Source organism: Nicotiana attenuata, unplaced genomic scaffold (assembly GCF_001879085.1).
Source record: "Nicotiana attenuata strain UT unplaced genomic scaffold, NIATTr2, whole genome shotgun sequence".
NCBI lineage: Eukaryota > Viridiplantae > Streptophyta > Magnoliopsida > Solanales > Solanaceae > Nicotiana > Nicotiana attenuata.
In genome coordinates this window covers 109,292-124,727 of record NW_017671749.1, presented here as the reverse complement: position 1 = coordinate 124,727, position 15,436 = coordinate 109,292, and the positions used below count along the sequence as shown (strand labels likewise).

The 15,436-nt window shown below is 37.5% G+C and overlaps 1 protein-coding gene across 1 annotated transcript; it reads left to right on the top strand.

Annotated features, from left to right (window-relative positions):
* The first annotated feature begins 478 nt into the window (after positions 1–478).
* Positions 479–1,804, top strand: LOC109209999 (DNA ligase 6-like). The gene is made up of 5 exons (XM_019373370.1): positions 479–609; positions 711–772; positions 876–1,037; positions 1,118–1,209; positions 1,551–1,804. The coding sequence occupies exons 2-5, from the start codon at positions 767–769 to the stop codon at positions 1,588–1,590; spliced, it is 300 nt and encodes a 99-aa protein (XP_019228915.1). The 5' UTR covers positions 479–609; positions 711–766; the 3' UTR covers positions 1,591–1,804.
* Positions 1,805–15,436: the final 13,632 nt, after the last annotated feature.

The window sequence follows — 15,436 nt, the reverse complement described above, 5'->3', positions numbered from 1 at the left end:
GAGTTAACACGTCTTTAGGTTTTGAGTGATAGGTAGCTTCAGATTTCAATGTCACACTTCACAGACATGTAGTGCAGAAAATCAACTCTTCTTTAAATCTACCCATCTCCATCTCAATCTCAATCTCAATCTATCTAGGTGTGTGCGTGTGTGATTACATGTGTTTCAAAGATAGCCACCTTTACCCATTTTATAAATCACGCCAACCAATGATAAGCAACTTGCCTGTTACATCACCCTACAATCTCTATCAGAAGCTGCTAAGATGCTTCATTTTCCTTTCATTAGTCTCAATGTACTAAACATAAAAAAAAAAGACTTCAACTGAGTTAACTAAAATATAAAATTAATAAGAAAATACCTACCTAATAGGCATGCACCACGCAGAATATATTCGATGTGCTTTGTATATTGTGTTACATTAGTAATTAAAATAACATCTCATTCATCACAAATAATATATATACATGCACCCAATCAAACAGTACCAAGGGAGTAGCTTATCAACTATTCTCCTAAGTAAGAAGAGACATCCTTTTTAGGATTCTATAACTGTAAAATTCTTTGGCTACAGATTGTTGCATCTGCCACTCCGTCAAAGGCGAAAATGTATGCATCTTTATTTCTTCCGATAAGTGTAGAAGTTTAGTACTTAATAGATATTGTAAAATCGTCCTCCTAGTTTTTGAAATTTTCTGTGTGAAAATCAGACCTGAAGGATTTATTTGGTGACGGCAAGTGGGTTATTTCGAGTTTGCGACAGAAAATGACTGTAAGTTTCTTCTTGGTGCATAGTTTTGTTTTGTTTGTTAGTACGTAACATGAGCATTCTGTTGCCAGCTATTTAGTAATTTACCTAGCCTATCTTTCTTCAGGTAGAGTCTGATGATTCTTGTGCAGATAACGAAGCCACATTGGCTAGGATGAACACCTTTCTTGATGATGCGCTACGTTCTTCTTGTGAAGGAATCATGGTGAAATCCCTTGATATAGATGCTGGGTACACACCATCAAAGCGCACTAATGCATGGTTAAAGGTGTCGCCTCGAAGAATGATATATTGCACTAGCAAAATTAGAGCTCTAATCCTAATCCTAATCCTGGGACTTGTCTGCAGGTCAAGAGGGACTACGTGGAAGGGCTAAGTGATTCCTTGGACTTGGTTCTGCTTGGTGCTTGGTATGGGAACGGATGTTTGAAGATGGAAAGGTAATAATGATCGACAGATCGATTGCTGCTTTTGTCTAATATTTTTAATTGATAAGAAGTAATGCATCGAAGCAAGTCAAAATGAATTAGTACTCAATGAAGGTCTACTTAGATAACAAGAGTCATAAGGGAAAGTGACTTCACATGATGGATACATTATCAAAAGTTGTATGATTGACTATGCGCTTAATGAAAAATTTTCTACTTATATTGCCTTTATTAGTTCTATTTTCAATTGCCCAACTTTACATGTTTCTATGTAAAATATGTATACACGTTTTAGAATGCGTGCGAAGAAAAATTCTTCCTTTTCTTCTCTTTTTCTTTTTGCTACATCGCAGGGGTGCGAAAAGGAAAGGAGGAGGAAATTTGTTTGTATAGCAACAGGGTGGAGTTCTAAAATATTGTTTCGGCTCTATCTAATCTAGCTCTACTGGTGGATGATTTGTCTAACGGTTCTGTTTATGGTGCAGTTGTGCTCACTAAGTCTTAAAAATTGTTAATACCATTTCATGATTGTTTTATGTCTCGGTCTGTTGTTTTTCAGTTGCAGTTGGTCATACAGAATGTATAAAAGTTTTATTCTTGTTACTTACCATTCTGGCTATGGTGCTGGCAAGTTATAATATGCTCGTGTCACGACCCAAAAATCTAACCATGGTCGTGATGGCGCCTATTGTGTTACAAGGCAAGCCTATTCCCAAAATATTACTGCTAATTAATTTTCAGGATTTAATAAAATATTTCCAATAATTTAATTCCTGATAAACTAATTAACCAACTCTAAATATAAATAATATAAAATACGGAAACGATTCCCAAACATCGGGGTGTCACTAAGTCATGAGCGTCTAAAACTATGAACTGAGATATATAAACTATCTAACTGTCCAAAGAAGAAATGATAAAAGGAGTAACAAGGTCCTGCGGACGCTGGCAGCTACCTTGCAGTCTCCAATTAAAGCCGGCCTGAACTCAACGATCACCGCGCTCTAACTCACCTGGATCTGCACATAAAGTGCAGGGTGTAGTATGAGTACAACCACCTCAGTAGTAACAGAAATAACTAAGGAACTGAGCAGTAGTGACGAGCTGAGCAAAATAGTCCAATTATTTGTTTTTCACAATTTTAAAATAACAGGAATAAACAGGTAAATTCCATAACTCAGTATGCCACAAAGAAATTTAACAGATAAATGCAGCAATAGCAAAAGTAAATGCAACCTCACAACAATGTCACTCCATCACTCAGCACTCGCACTCTATCACTCAACACTCAATACACTCAACACTCTGCGCTCACTGGGGGTGTGTACAGACTCCGGAGGGGCTACCAAAGCCCAACCTCTAAGCACGGACAACTCACGTGCCATCATATCAATACTTGGATCCGCACGATCAACTCACGTGCTACGCGGACAACTCACGCGCTATGGTATCAATACCTGGACCCCCACGGTCAACTCACGTGCTACGCGGACAACTCACGCACTATGGTATTAACATTCTCACAACCAGGCCCTCGGCCTCACTCAGTCATGTACCTCACTAGCCTCACCATCATCAACAAATAAGGGAACACAACCCACATCAAGTATCATAGCATATTAGCAAATAATAGAGACTGAGGTAAACATGTACAATAATTCCTATGAATGAGTACAAATAATGTGAGCATGAATAAAGCCTAAACATGATCTCTAACATGAAGGCAAACAATTTCAACAACAAGTAAACTCATAACTACAGATAATAACCATTAGGCCTCACAGCCTCACGGGACGGACCAAGTCTCAATCCCTCGCGGTGCACACCCACACGCCCGTCACCTAGCGTGGGTATCACCACCAAACAATCACATGATATCAATTTCTCCGGGTTTATACCCTCAAAGCCAGAGTTAAAACTGTTACTTACCTCAACAGCGTAAAATTCTACTCTGGGATGTCCTCGTCCCTCGACTCGGTCTCCAAAATCTTCGAATCTAACCATAATCAGAATACTACTATCAACATAGTCTAACGAATTGAATTACACAATAAAAACTACATAAACATGCCAAAAATCCAAAATCGGCCAAAACTCAGCCCCCGGGCCCACGTCTCGGAATCAGTTAAAAATGGCAGAATAATAATCCTCGTACGATGTCCAAATTCAACGATTCTTTTTGCTACGGATCAGTAATTACGATACGGATCTAATGCTTCAATCAAAAACGAAACTGTAGCTCATTTGTTCAATATGATATCATTTATGCTTGAAGAAACGGCGTCGAAACATAAGAAAAACGAGCGCAACACAATCCAAACCTATCTGAAACTCACCCGAGGCCCTCGCGACCTCAACCAATAATTCCAACAAGTCATATAGCACTACCCGAACTTAGTCGATCCTCCGAAACACCCAAAACAACACCAAAATAAAAAAATCAACCTCGAATTCAAGCCTAAGAACTTCTAAACTTCCAACTTTTGCCAATTCAAGCCTAATTCTACCACGGACCTACAAATTATATTCTGGACACACTCCTAAGTCTAAAATCACCCAACGAAGCTAATCGAATCATAAAAATTCAAATCCGAATTCTTTTACTCATAAGTCAACTTCCGATTGACTTTTCTAACTTAGCTTTCTAATTAAGAGACTAAGTGTTCATTTCACTCCAAAACTACTTAGAACCCAAACCTACCAACTCGATACAACTCAACACGGCCGAACAACATATAAATAAGCATAGATGGGGGAAATGTGGCTATAACTCTCAGAACGAACGATCGGGTCGTTACAGATCGTCAACACATCTCTCTGTCTATATGAACATTGCCCTTGAGCTTTGGTGGGGAAATCACTGTTGTTGAACATTGTTGATGTTTTAGATGATCTCTTTTGTAGATTACGACTCCCAAGGAGGCTGAGAGATTCCATCATTTGTTTGGATTTGGTGCAAGTGTTGCTCATATTTTCTCTTGCACGGTGACGTAGTTTCAAGCTTCTTTGTCTCCTTTGAAGTCATCGTGGTTCTTTATCAATATTTCTTTCATAAGATGAAATGGATTTGTTGTGAAGTTAATCTACAATGGATTGTCACCTATTTAAGTTAACTTTAAATTGCCTCTACTTGCCTCTTTTCTTATATATGCTATTATACACACTTCTTATCTCCTAGCTTTCCACATAACTTATATTAACAGGGTCTATTTTGAATGAATATTGAAGAAGACTTTGAAATTCTCCTTAAGACATTCCACTTAAATTAGTATCATTATTGATGTTGACATGTAAAGTTCACACCACTTTGCTGTGATCTAGGTCGAAATAATGTTAAAATACTGTCCAAGGTCATTTTCTTGTGCCTTTCTTTCACAAGATACAATGTGAACCATGTCAATAGTATTGATTTCATTTCCATTTCTGGCATTTTCACCCATCTTTATTGTTTTCTTTCTTTCTGAATGACATGTCCTCCCAGACGCTGCTTGTGGGATTACACTAGTTTTTTTTGTTGTTGAATGACATGTCCCTAGCTGTTGGATTGGGTAACCTTTTCTTTGAATTCTAATTTAGCGTTTGCAAATTAACAGAACTTTAGAGTATATTTTTATGGTAACCAAACGAACAACAAAGTATTAATTAACACTTGCTATATTAACTTTTTATCCAACTGTACATACACCAAAAATACAAAGGTAAAATATGGGAAAGATTCTGCGAATTACTTATTTATGAGACAAAATTAACAATTTAAGTCATTTGATAAAAAATCAAAGGCAAAAAAATATACTTTGCAACAAAGTGTGCCTCTCGAGGATTCGCATCAATTAAACGACAAAGAGAACAAACTGAAGAAGATTCATAATAAGCACAGTATCACCAATATCAGATAAGCTCCGCCATCTGTCAATTCCCAACTTCCACCTTTTGGCTCCTTGCGCTTATTGATCTCATATTTGCAGTTTTGTGAATTTACCGTTTGGATCGTTGTTTCTTGTGAGTTTTCTTCTCCTTCTTCGCATACCATGTTTCTCTATTTAATTTTTCATGGCATGTTAGGGCTTTATTGCCAGAGAGTTTAATTTTTCGGACGGCTTTGTCTTTAGGTGTTTGAGGCAATTCCTGAATGAATTATGCATTTTTTTTTTTAATTTCTACTATTGTTTTGGGTTTATTTTCTCGATTGTGAAATAATTGGGAAAACCTGCGACTAAATACTAACAACCGCTTTTGCTTTCAATTAGACAGTACGGATTGAACTAAACCATCCATGCCTTGTGTCTTTTCTCAATAAGAAGAGAAATTTCAATATTAAGTTTGCAATGAGATCTTTAATTGTTTGTTTTTCACACTTGGTCTTCGTGAATCAGAGTTTGAAGCTTTTAACATGTGGATGTACAATTTATCTTTTGTTCACATTGATAAGCTGTTAAATCTGTAAAAGCCCAGATGTTCTCAAAGTCTTGCTATTCCATGTTGTTTTATCAGTATAAGCTACTAAATAGCTATTTGGGTCTAGTAGTATCTTCAATTTGATATAGGACATAAAAAGAAAAATTTAATTTTTCATCAAACATTATTGTACATGCGTACACTTATTTTATGTACTGAGATTCTTTCCACATATATGCACAATCCTTTAAATCAATTAAGAAGATAAACAGAAATAGTAAATGAAATCAAGCTGTTGGGATTAGCATTTGGTAGTCAGCTTACTGAATGCCAATTTGAAAAAATAAGTAAACTTTCTTAAGATTTATTTCCTCGCTGTTGGAGAATTCACAATGTTCTGTTAATGTAAATGCTATAACAGCCACTATCCTGTGTGCATGTCCGGAGTGCTTGTAAACAACAAAACTTAATTTATCACACTTTGTCTTCAGTGAGATTGTAACTTGCATCATACAATATGTACGATGACCACACTGAACAATGATTGCACAACTATTATGCATAACTGATTAGACAAAACATATATTCAATGACATACAGATTGTTCTATTTGCTCCAAATAGCTACAAAATTTTAAAGAATATATAATAACCAACATGAGTTCATACATTTAGAGTTGAATAAAAAACAAATAAGCCAAAACTACTTACTGCAGCAAGGACGTAAGACATCATATAAACCTCATGATCGATAGAGTGTCTTGAGTTCAACAGAAAGTAACACATCATCTGTTAAGTATGTTGGAAGCTCAATGTTGCAACATCATACTAATCTAATGCTAAAACACCACAGTAACCAGAGAGGAAAGTAGCCTATAAAAAAGGGTAACTAAAGAGGAAAGTTTAGTGTTCAGGGAAATTATTTGCCACAACTTTCAAAAGTCTTCTTCTTTTTTGTTAAACTCTGTGCCGAGTCAAACTACCTCAAATATATGAAACGGAGGGAGTAATAATATAGGGACTTAGTAGACCCGTTTGTGCCACGGGAAGAATTAAATGATAGTTGCAGCACTAATAACCAAAGTCGCATACATATAAAATGGCAACCAGTCGTAGAAACTCATGACAAACCCCAGGAAAGTTGTTATGATAAGTAAGTGTTAAATTAAAATATTTCAAACCACCCAAAAGTTTTCGTGATAAATTAGTCTTACATTAAAGTATTCCTCTATCGGATGAAGAAGTAAATAGTGAAGTTCAACAAATTTTCTCATTGTATTTCTATGGGTAATACATTAATCTTTAATAGATATAGTGTTCCGTGATATTATAAATATAATTTATGTCTTTTTGAAACATCTCATGAGAACTTCGGTTGGAAATATTTATAGGTGAAAAGAGAAGTAGAACTGCCGAGATTGATGGATTCTAAAGAACCAAACAAGTACTCATACGCTGAAAAAAAGAAGGCTGCAATGCAGCTTAAACGGCGTGACACGCAGAGCCAAATATCTGCTCATAGAAGGGAAGCAATGTTGCTTTCGCGACGTATGAGAAGACAAAATTTTGCAAAGCACAGCCTTCTTGAAAGTCTGATTGTTGCTATCCCAGAGCAGGCAACATCATCTTGGGACAAAGCAGGATTTCTAAAACAAGCCACTCTTACCATACGAGAACCTCCTTCCCTTGCGGAAAAAGGTTAAGAGTGTTGTACTCATTTTAGAAACCATATGTTATTGATACAATGGTTCTTATGTATTCTGTTTGGAAACTTAGTATAATACCTTATTTATCTTATGTGCCTATAAGATAAAATAGTCAAATAGCACGTGCTCTATTGTACTCAATTTTGCACCTACTGAAGCTTCGTTGTACACTTTTAAATGCCTTCGATATTGTGTTACTAGCTACCAGCCATCAAGCTTGCGTGAGTACATCGTGGGATAATTTAGAAAAAGAAAAGGGTATATTGGATCCCCCTATCATTCGTGAAACAGGTAACGATCCTTCGCTTTGTAAAAAAGGTTTTATTGTTGTACTCATGTTTATACACTATATATTATTAGTACAAGGATGCTTATTTACTTTATTTGCAGATTGAGTATGATATCGTACTTATCTTATATGTGCCTATAAACTAAAATACAAGAATACTATATGATCTTTTACACTCTATTTTGCATCTACCGAGGATGTTAATTGACGACAAATTATCTTTTTGAGATGATAAGAGCATCTCGCACTCTTTCATATTTCCAGCCAAAAGCTGACTTTTTCTCAATATTCTCTTCGTGTAACTCATAAGAAAAATAATATACCATATCTATGTTCTTCCTCATTTTGAAGAACGTGAAAGGGAAGAAGTCGTAGAACTTCCTCATTATCATCAGAGAAGTCATAGAGACTCTATTGTTTGATTTCAGCACTATTTCTTCTTAGATAACTGACTATAGAGTATGAAGTCATCACACTGCATTTTTATAGATGGTTCAAAAAGAATTTTGCATAAGAAGGTCCAAAAAGGAAAAATTTATCAAGAGAAATGCTACTGGAATGAAGCAGAACAATAAAATGGAAGTTTCACTCTACGTTATTAGACTTTAGAGCCAACTATACTGTACCATACAGCCGAAAATAATTTTTCTGCCCCTCTTCATGTCTGAACTGAAAATCAGTTTTTTTTATAATAAAATTTTTCAAATTAAAAACGACAAAGCTTTTGAATGTGAAAAGCTTTGATCAGCCACCTACATTAATCAGCACTACAACGTTCAAATGATAGTTATAGTTGGGACGAATCTCCTACTTTTAACGTGAAACATATTTATCAGAAATCAATAGTGCTGAAATCCCAGTTTTCCAGTGCCAGACGAAGCAAACAAGCACTATTTCTACTCCTCAGAAATCAATAGTGCTGAAATCCCAGTTTTCCAGTGCCAGACGAAGCAAACAAGCACTATTTCTACTCCTCAGCTTAATTTCTTTACTCCGACGTTAAACCCACGGAACCAAAAAAAAAAAAAAAACTTAACCAATTCTTAATAAGAAAACCACTCAAAACTGTTTACACGCAAATCATATAAACCAATCCTAAATAACAAAATCAAACACACCGGAGAACCAAAAAGGATAAAATCGATATGATACGGACCGAACTCTGCTGAAACCTATTTAATCCAAATAGCCAAATCAACACAGCAAAAAACTTGAAGAAGCAGAACAAATTACAGAGACCACACGCAAGGACCCTAAAATCCATCACTGTTCTGTGAACTGTTTACCCAAAATCAAAATTATCATATGCAAGAAATTAAATCCAAAGAAATCAAATAGAAAATATGATTCATTGAAGAATTTTTCTTTCATTAACAGTCACTTTTACATAAGCTTGACCTAGCCAACTCCCAAAATTCAAGAAAGTAGCCACAAAGTACAGAGTTTATTGAATTACAAAAAAGCAACACCGTATATTATGAAAAATAAAATAAAATGCCTAGTCATGTGCAGAACAAATCAGCAAATACTTGCAAAAAATTCACAAAGCTGTCCAGGAGAAAATAAATTTTAAATTCCACACACACTTGATGAATACTTGAGAGAGAGAATAATGAAAAAGAAACCTTGAGGGATGAAGACCGGCTTTGAGATCGAGAGCAATGCGTATCCGGTCTTCGGCTTCGCTTAACCTCGCGTCCATATATGTATTTAAATAGTTTTAATCGAAAATTTTCAGTAATATTCCAAGGATTGTTAGCAACAAAATCGTATGCAAAGAGAAGACCAAGAATGGAAAATTGATGAAAAGGGTTACTGCAGAAATTGAAGCGTTTCACTCTCTTACTAGGTGTTTGAGAAAATTTCTCTTCTGCTTTAATCCTTTTCCCTCTGATCAAAGCCTCAACTAAACTTATGTGTTTCTCGGTTTACTTTGGTTTCTTCGGGTTTGGGGTATAAGTGCTTCTACTGAGTTCTCACTTCTTCTTGTCCTTCTATGGCTTCTTGAATGGTTAGTGCTTGACCATATTTGCTTATTATGAATCTTCTTCAGTTTGTTCTCTTTGTCGTTTAACTGATGCAAATCCTCGAGATGCACACTTTGTTGCAGAGTATATTTTTTTGCCTTTAATTTTTTATCAGATGGCTTAAATTGTTAATTTTGTCAAATAAATAAGTAGTAATTCGCAGAATTTTTCCCATATTTACCTTTGTATTTTGGTGTATGCACAGTTGGATAAAAAGTTAATATAGCAAGTGTTATTTGTCAGCTAACATGTGCCTATGTTTGTAAAATGTTTGCTCCTTTTTCTCTTTGCAGGTACTCCCAGTTATACGTGTGACTACTCTGCTTTACAGGATAAGCTGTTTGCATACTTTTCTGTAAAATTGCTTACATACTTGAACGCGAACATCTGTGGATAAAAGAGGTGTGGCTACCATTCAGAACAAAAGAACTACCCTAGCCTGCACAGTATTTCAGGAATAAAAAGCGCACCCATGAAGCTGGATAACAACTACATCACATATTGGAAAACACACTCTTGAAATTGGTTAACCACCAACGAGTAGTGGATAAGAGGACCAGGTTGAGTAAAGAAAATGGCAAATAGTCAATGACTATTTTTAAGGAATTTGCCAGAGCTCCCATTTGTTCTGAGAATAGCCTTCTTATTCGGACAAAGGGTCCGATCAAAAGGCAATGCCATCTCGCCAATAATTTCCACTAGAGACAGAACAATGAAAATGCTAGGAATAATATCGTTTTCTCAATGTAAGTGAATTGTTTTAGATAAAAGTGGTGGTTACCATGTGCCTTGTACAGTTGATTCGTCAATTTTTCATGCTGAGGGGGATGCGACGCATCCACCCTATTTTCCCATAAAAGGAGTTTTTTTTTGTTATTTTTGTTTTGTCTAATAAATACATACAAGAATTAATTCCTACAAAAATTAAAAAAATTTAAGGAACTCCAAACAAAAATTAAAATTAAAAGAAAAATGAACTAGAAAAACTAGCGTACTATGAAAATAAAAGACAGGGCTTGGGTTGCCTCCCAAGAATTGCCTGATTTAACGTCGTGGCACGACGCAACCCGTTCTTCATGCATCAGACAAGTCCATCGAGGTCTTGCGACGTGCAATATTACCACCCAATAATGTTTTTACTCTCTACCCATTTACCAAGAATGTCGCGCTGGAACTTGTGTCACACAATTCCACCGCTCTATGAGGTTTCATACTAACCACTTCAAAAGGACCCGCCCATCGAGATTTAAGCTTTACGGGAAAAAGCTTTAGCCTCGAATAAAACAAGAGTGTCACGACCCATTTTCACAATAGGTCATGAGGGCGCCTGACACCCTTGTCAGGCAAGCCATTGCAGAAATATTACTAAATAATCATATTATTTTTAATTAGAATAAGTGGAATAAACACTCAACTTGGAATTTAAAACCAGGAGAGATAAATACTATAATATAGTTACACAACCCAAAAATAATCGTCTACCAAAGTGTGTGCCAGAACCTGGTGTCACAAGCTACGGGCAACTAATAGAATATACAACCCAAAAGAATACCACACTACCCTACTGTCTGGATCAGAATAGACAGAAAATGACAATACAAAAGAAAGACTTCTTCGGCTGCGGATCGACATGGAAGGAAAGCAACTCACCGTAGAAGTCCCAAGTCTGCTCACGAATGCGCACCAGAGAAATAACCGGATCCACCTGCCTCAGACCCTGTACATTTAAGTACAGAAGCGTAGCATGAGTACATAAACAATATGTACCCAGTGAGTATCCCGCCGAATCTCGAAGAATTAGAGATGAGTGGTCGACTTGATACTCACTAGGGTCAGATAATATTGTAAGTGTAAGTTTAACAATGAGAACTCTTTAATAAGCAACAGTTTACAACAAGGCATATAAGTCATATTCTCGCTAAGATTCCGATTAATCAATTACTTCAGTTACAATTATCAATTCCTTTCGAGTCATGAAAAAAAACAGTTCTAATATTTAACACTCTCAGGCAAAGCTATATAAGCATGCGCAAATATGCCGAGGCGACAGCCCGATCCAACACAAATAAACTGTGCACTTGCCGAGGGTCGACAGCGCGCCTATAGATGCATTTATTCATACCGAGGTGATCGGCCCGACCCACAAATAAGTAGAAATATCAAGTATACACACAAGGCACATCAACAGTCATAATGCCAAGCAAGACTTCAACAATTATACAAGTACGTCCTTAATCCCTTTTTAAATCTCTAGCATACCCTAGGTGCTCATGGTAACAAGATAATATAGAGAGTCATGTAAAATAAGCATGATGTGGGTCCTAAACTACCCGGACCATTAACATAGTAGTAGCTACGCACGGACTCTCGTCACCTAGCGCGTGCGTAGCCCCCGCATTTAGCAACAATTACTCAATTATTAATCCTAGGGGGACAGTTCCCTCTCACAAGGTTAGAAAGGAGACTCACCTCGCTCCAAAGCGCGCTCCCAATATCAAGAACAAGCCCAAGCTCTTAATTCGAAGCCGAACAATCGTAAACTAGTTAAAATAGGTAAGAACTAGTCAATAAAGGCTTAAAAGGCCGAATTCTAACTATTTAAGTAATTTCCCAACCTTTCCCACAAGTTTCCTAAATTCCGACCCCGGGCCCACATGCCCGGATTCCGATATTTTTCGAAGGAAATTATTCTCTAAAACCTAACGATCAAAAATATATAAATTCTAGCCCATTTCATAACAAATTACATGATTAAATCTTAGTTTTATTAAAACCCTAGGTCTAGCTCTAACCCTTTGATTTCACCTAATTTTTAGTGTTTAATCTACCTAATATACATGTATTTAAACTAAGAATGAATGGGGATTACTTACCTTACAATGCTATGCTGAAACCCTCTCTTTGGAAGCACCAAAATCGCCCTAGTGTGGAGTTGTGAGTGAAATAAATGACCTTGAGCTCGAATTAAAAGAGCTCACTGCCCAGCGTTTCCGCTTCTGTGGTTTGGGGACCGCATCTGCGTCCCGCTCCTGCGGAAAGGAGGCCGCATCTTGATCGCGGCCGTCTCAACACTACACAATGGTAGGAAGAGTGGGTAGCAATAACTAATACCCGAATAGTGGATCGGGGTCGAAATTCCATAGGGAGCTAGTAAAGGAGATATAATATCGGTCTAGCCCAGAGTTGCGGTGTTGCTTCTAATATCACTTCTAACATTTTTGGTTTTGATTTTTATATCTTCTACTTTAAGACTAATAGATGAAGCTAAATTATGCTATGGAAATATTGCTAAGTTGTAATTAATATAGAGAAAGGGACTAGGGTCGTGGCATTACCTAGGTGGTTAACCAACGAGTAGATGATACTAAGGATAAGATGATATACTTGGGGCTTATGCTATAACCGTTGCACAATTGTACCCACTCTCACACCTCTCGGTAGAGAGAGTGATTTTGCCCAATTGACGCTCTCTCGAGACCAATTGGGTAGGCCAATTAGACCAAGCAACTAGGGCTCAAGTAGGGTGATTACTCTCTCGAGATTTAACCCGTTAATTGGGACTACCATTCCTCATGGGTCCATCCTAATTCCTTGTTGGGTCAATTTTGGGGTCATGGACTCTCTTTCTCAAGAAGAGTTAAACCCACAAAGCTAAAATCAATGTTTGCAACCACCAATTCTAAATTAAAACCTAAAATTAACCCAAATAGCAAACACCCAATATCATCCTAACCTTAGATGGCAACACCCATCAATTACCCACACTAGGGTTGTGCCACAACCCTAGCTAATGGGTTTAGCTAGACATAATTAGAGAAGAAACAGTAGAAATAGATGATGAAATGAACATAATAATTGATTACTACTTAAAATCTATGATATTCAAGAGTAAAAATGCCAAAATAGGCTACAAAATACTTCTCACGAGCGGAACTCTTGTTCAGCAGCTAAAACATAACCTAAAAATATTAAAAAGATCTATTTATACCGAGCTAGAAAATCTGGACAAAAATGCCCCTGCGGGGTAGGCGCGGACCGTGCAAAAAGGGAGTGCGACCGCGTTGGCTCTTGGACTCTTTAATTCTGTTCTCTGAAGTTGGGACCGCAGACCGCGCTGAAATGTAGCGCGGCCGCATTTGAAGACGGGCTCGGACCGCGTATAAATGGAGCGCGACCGCGTGGCAGTACTTTGGCAAAAACACCATCTCTCTAAATCTCATCCACGCGGACCGCACTGATTTGTAGCGCGGCCGCGTGGGACTTTTCCTTGAATTTGCAATCCTCTGAACTTCACAAGCGCGGACCGCGTAAAGAGGAGCGCGGACCGTGCAGGATGCCCTTGAATGAACCAGTCTCTGAATCTCCTAGTGCGGCCGCGTGGCAAAACAGTGCGGTCCGCGCTAGGTCTTCTTGTTCCCCACTTCACTTGGTCTTTGACACTTGGCAGTTTCACTCCGTTTTGAGCCGATCTTTGACATTTGTCATCTTGTCGCTCAAACCTGCAATCAAGCGCAACTTGTAAGCAATTTGGGACTATTTTGTTGCAATTCATAACAAAAGCAATAGCAAGTAGGGGTATAATCATGTTAAAATCCTAACTTATCAACTCCCCCAAACTTAAACCTTTGCTTGTCCTCAAACAAACAAAATAAGACCCACCCCAAAATGAGCAATCCAAGAATTTCCAGCTATCCTAAAGTAACCTCAACAAGCATCAATTGGGACTAACAATTGCCCTCAATACGAATGCATCGTTAACACATTTTAAGCTTTTGAAAACTATGGATCAAGTGTGCCACAAGAGCATCAAGGGTTGACACATTTCATCAAAGAGCTTTTCTCAAATACCTTGGTCATTGTGGAACCCAAACTCAAACATCCTCAACTCTCCCTAAGCGAACCTCAACTTTTAGAGTAGTGACACACAAACCGACGTTGATGGGATTTTCACTCAATTCTCTCAAAAAGAAGGTCACAAGTCCGGCTCTAGGTACCATATGCTTGCCCCTTATGTAAGTATCCACTAATGTAGGCTCCCTTCAACTCAAGATCATATAGGGCTTTTGTGGAGTCATTGTGTAGGCTTTTGGGTAAGGGTAGGACATGTTTTTGTTCAAGTGGGTTCAATCTTCCCTTAAGCACTTCTTTTGATTCATTTTGGCACACTTTCTTGACTCATTTGAGTATTCACTTCTTTTTCAAGGGGTTAGAGAGACACACTGTCACTCTTTCTTATGCAATTCAACACATTTCTCCTTTTTCTACTTTTTTTTTTCACACCCTTTTTCACTTTTGTTTTCTTTGAATCCCCTTTTTGACCTTATTCAATTTGGTCTTTCTTTTTGTCTTGTCTTTTCTTCCTTTTTCATTGCCTTCCTTTTCTTTTGCTTTTGTACCTTTTACCACATTGTTTCCTTTCTTGCCTCTCCCCCCAAACTTAGACATTTGTCATTTACTCAAGGGAAGATGTGGGTGCCAAGAGAGGGTCTCATTAAAAAACGGGTATAGGCTTGTAGCTTTGGTTCTTGAAAGAAGAAAGTTTAAGGCTCAAAAGGGTTAACTAGGGAATCATTTCATTGGTAGGCTATGGAATTGTTCAACTTAGCATTTGGATCAAGGAGAGCCTATAATCACTTCTCAAGTCAAATTTCACCTAGGATTTCGCCTCAACAAACATTCGGGGCAAGTTCTAGACCATCGGCTCGGGACTTGGACTCAAAATTCTAATTCTCACCACACACCCTCAAGGATTGCTAAAGACATCGAGTCGAGGGCCGACAACGACCTTAGTTACGATTCAAGCGCACAATGGTTCAACAAGCC

Bases quoted from the DNA above. Each gene is read 5' to 3' on its own strand.
- LOC109209999 (XM_019373370.1), top strand. The intron at 1,038-1,117 runs GTGTCGCCTCGA...ACTTGTCTGCAG, and splicing joins GCACTAATGCATGGTTAAAG to GTCAAGAGGGACTACGTGGA. The intron at 1,210-1,550 runs GTAATAATGATC...GCTACATCGCAG, and splicing joins GGATGTTTGAAGATGGAAAG to GGGTGCGAAAAGGAAAGGAG.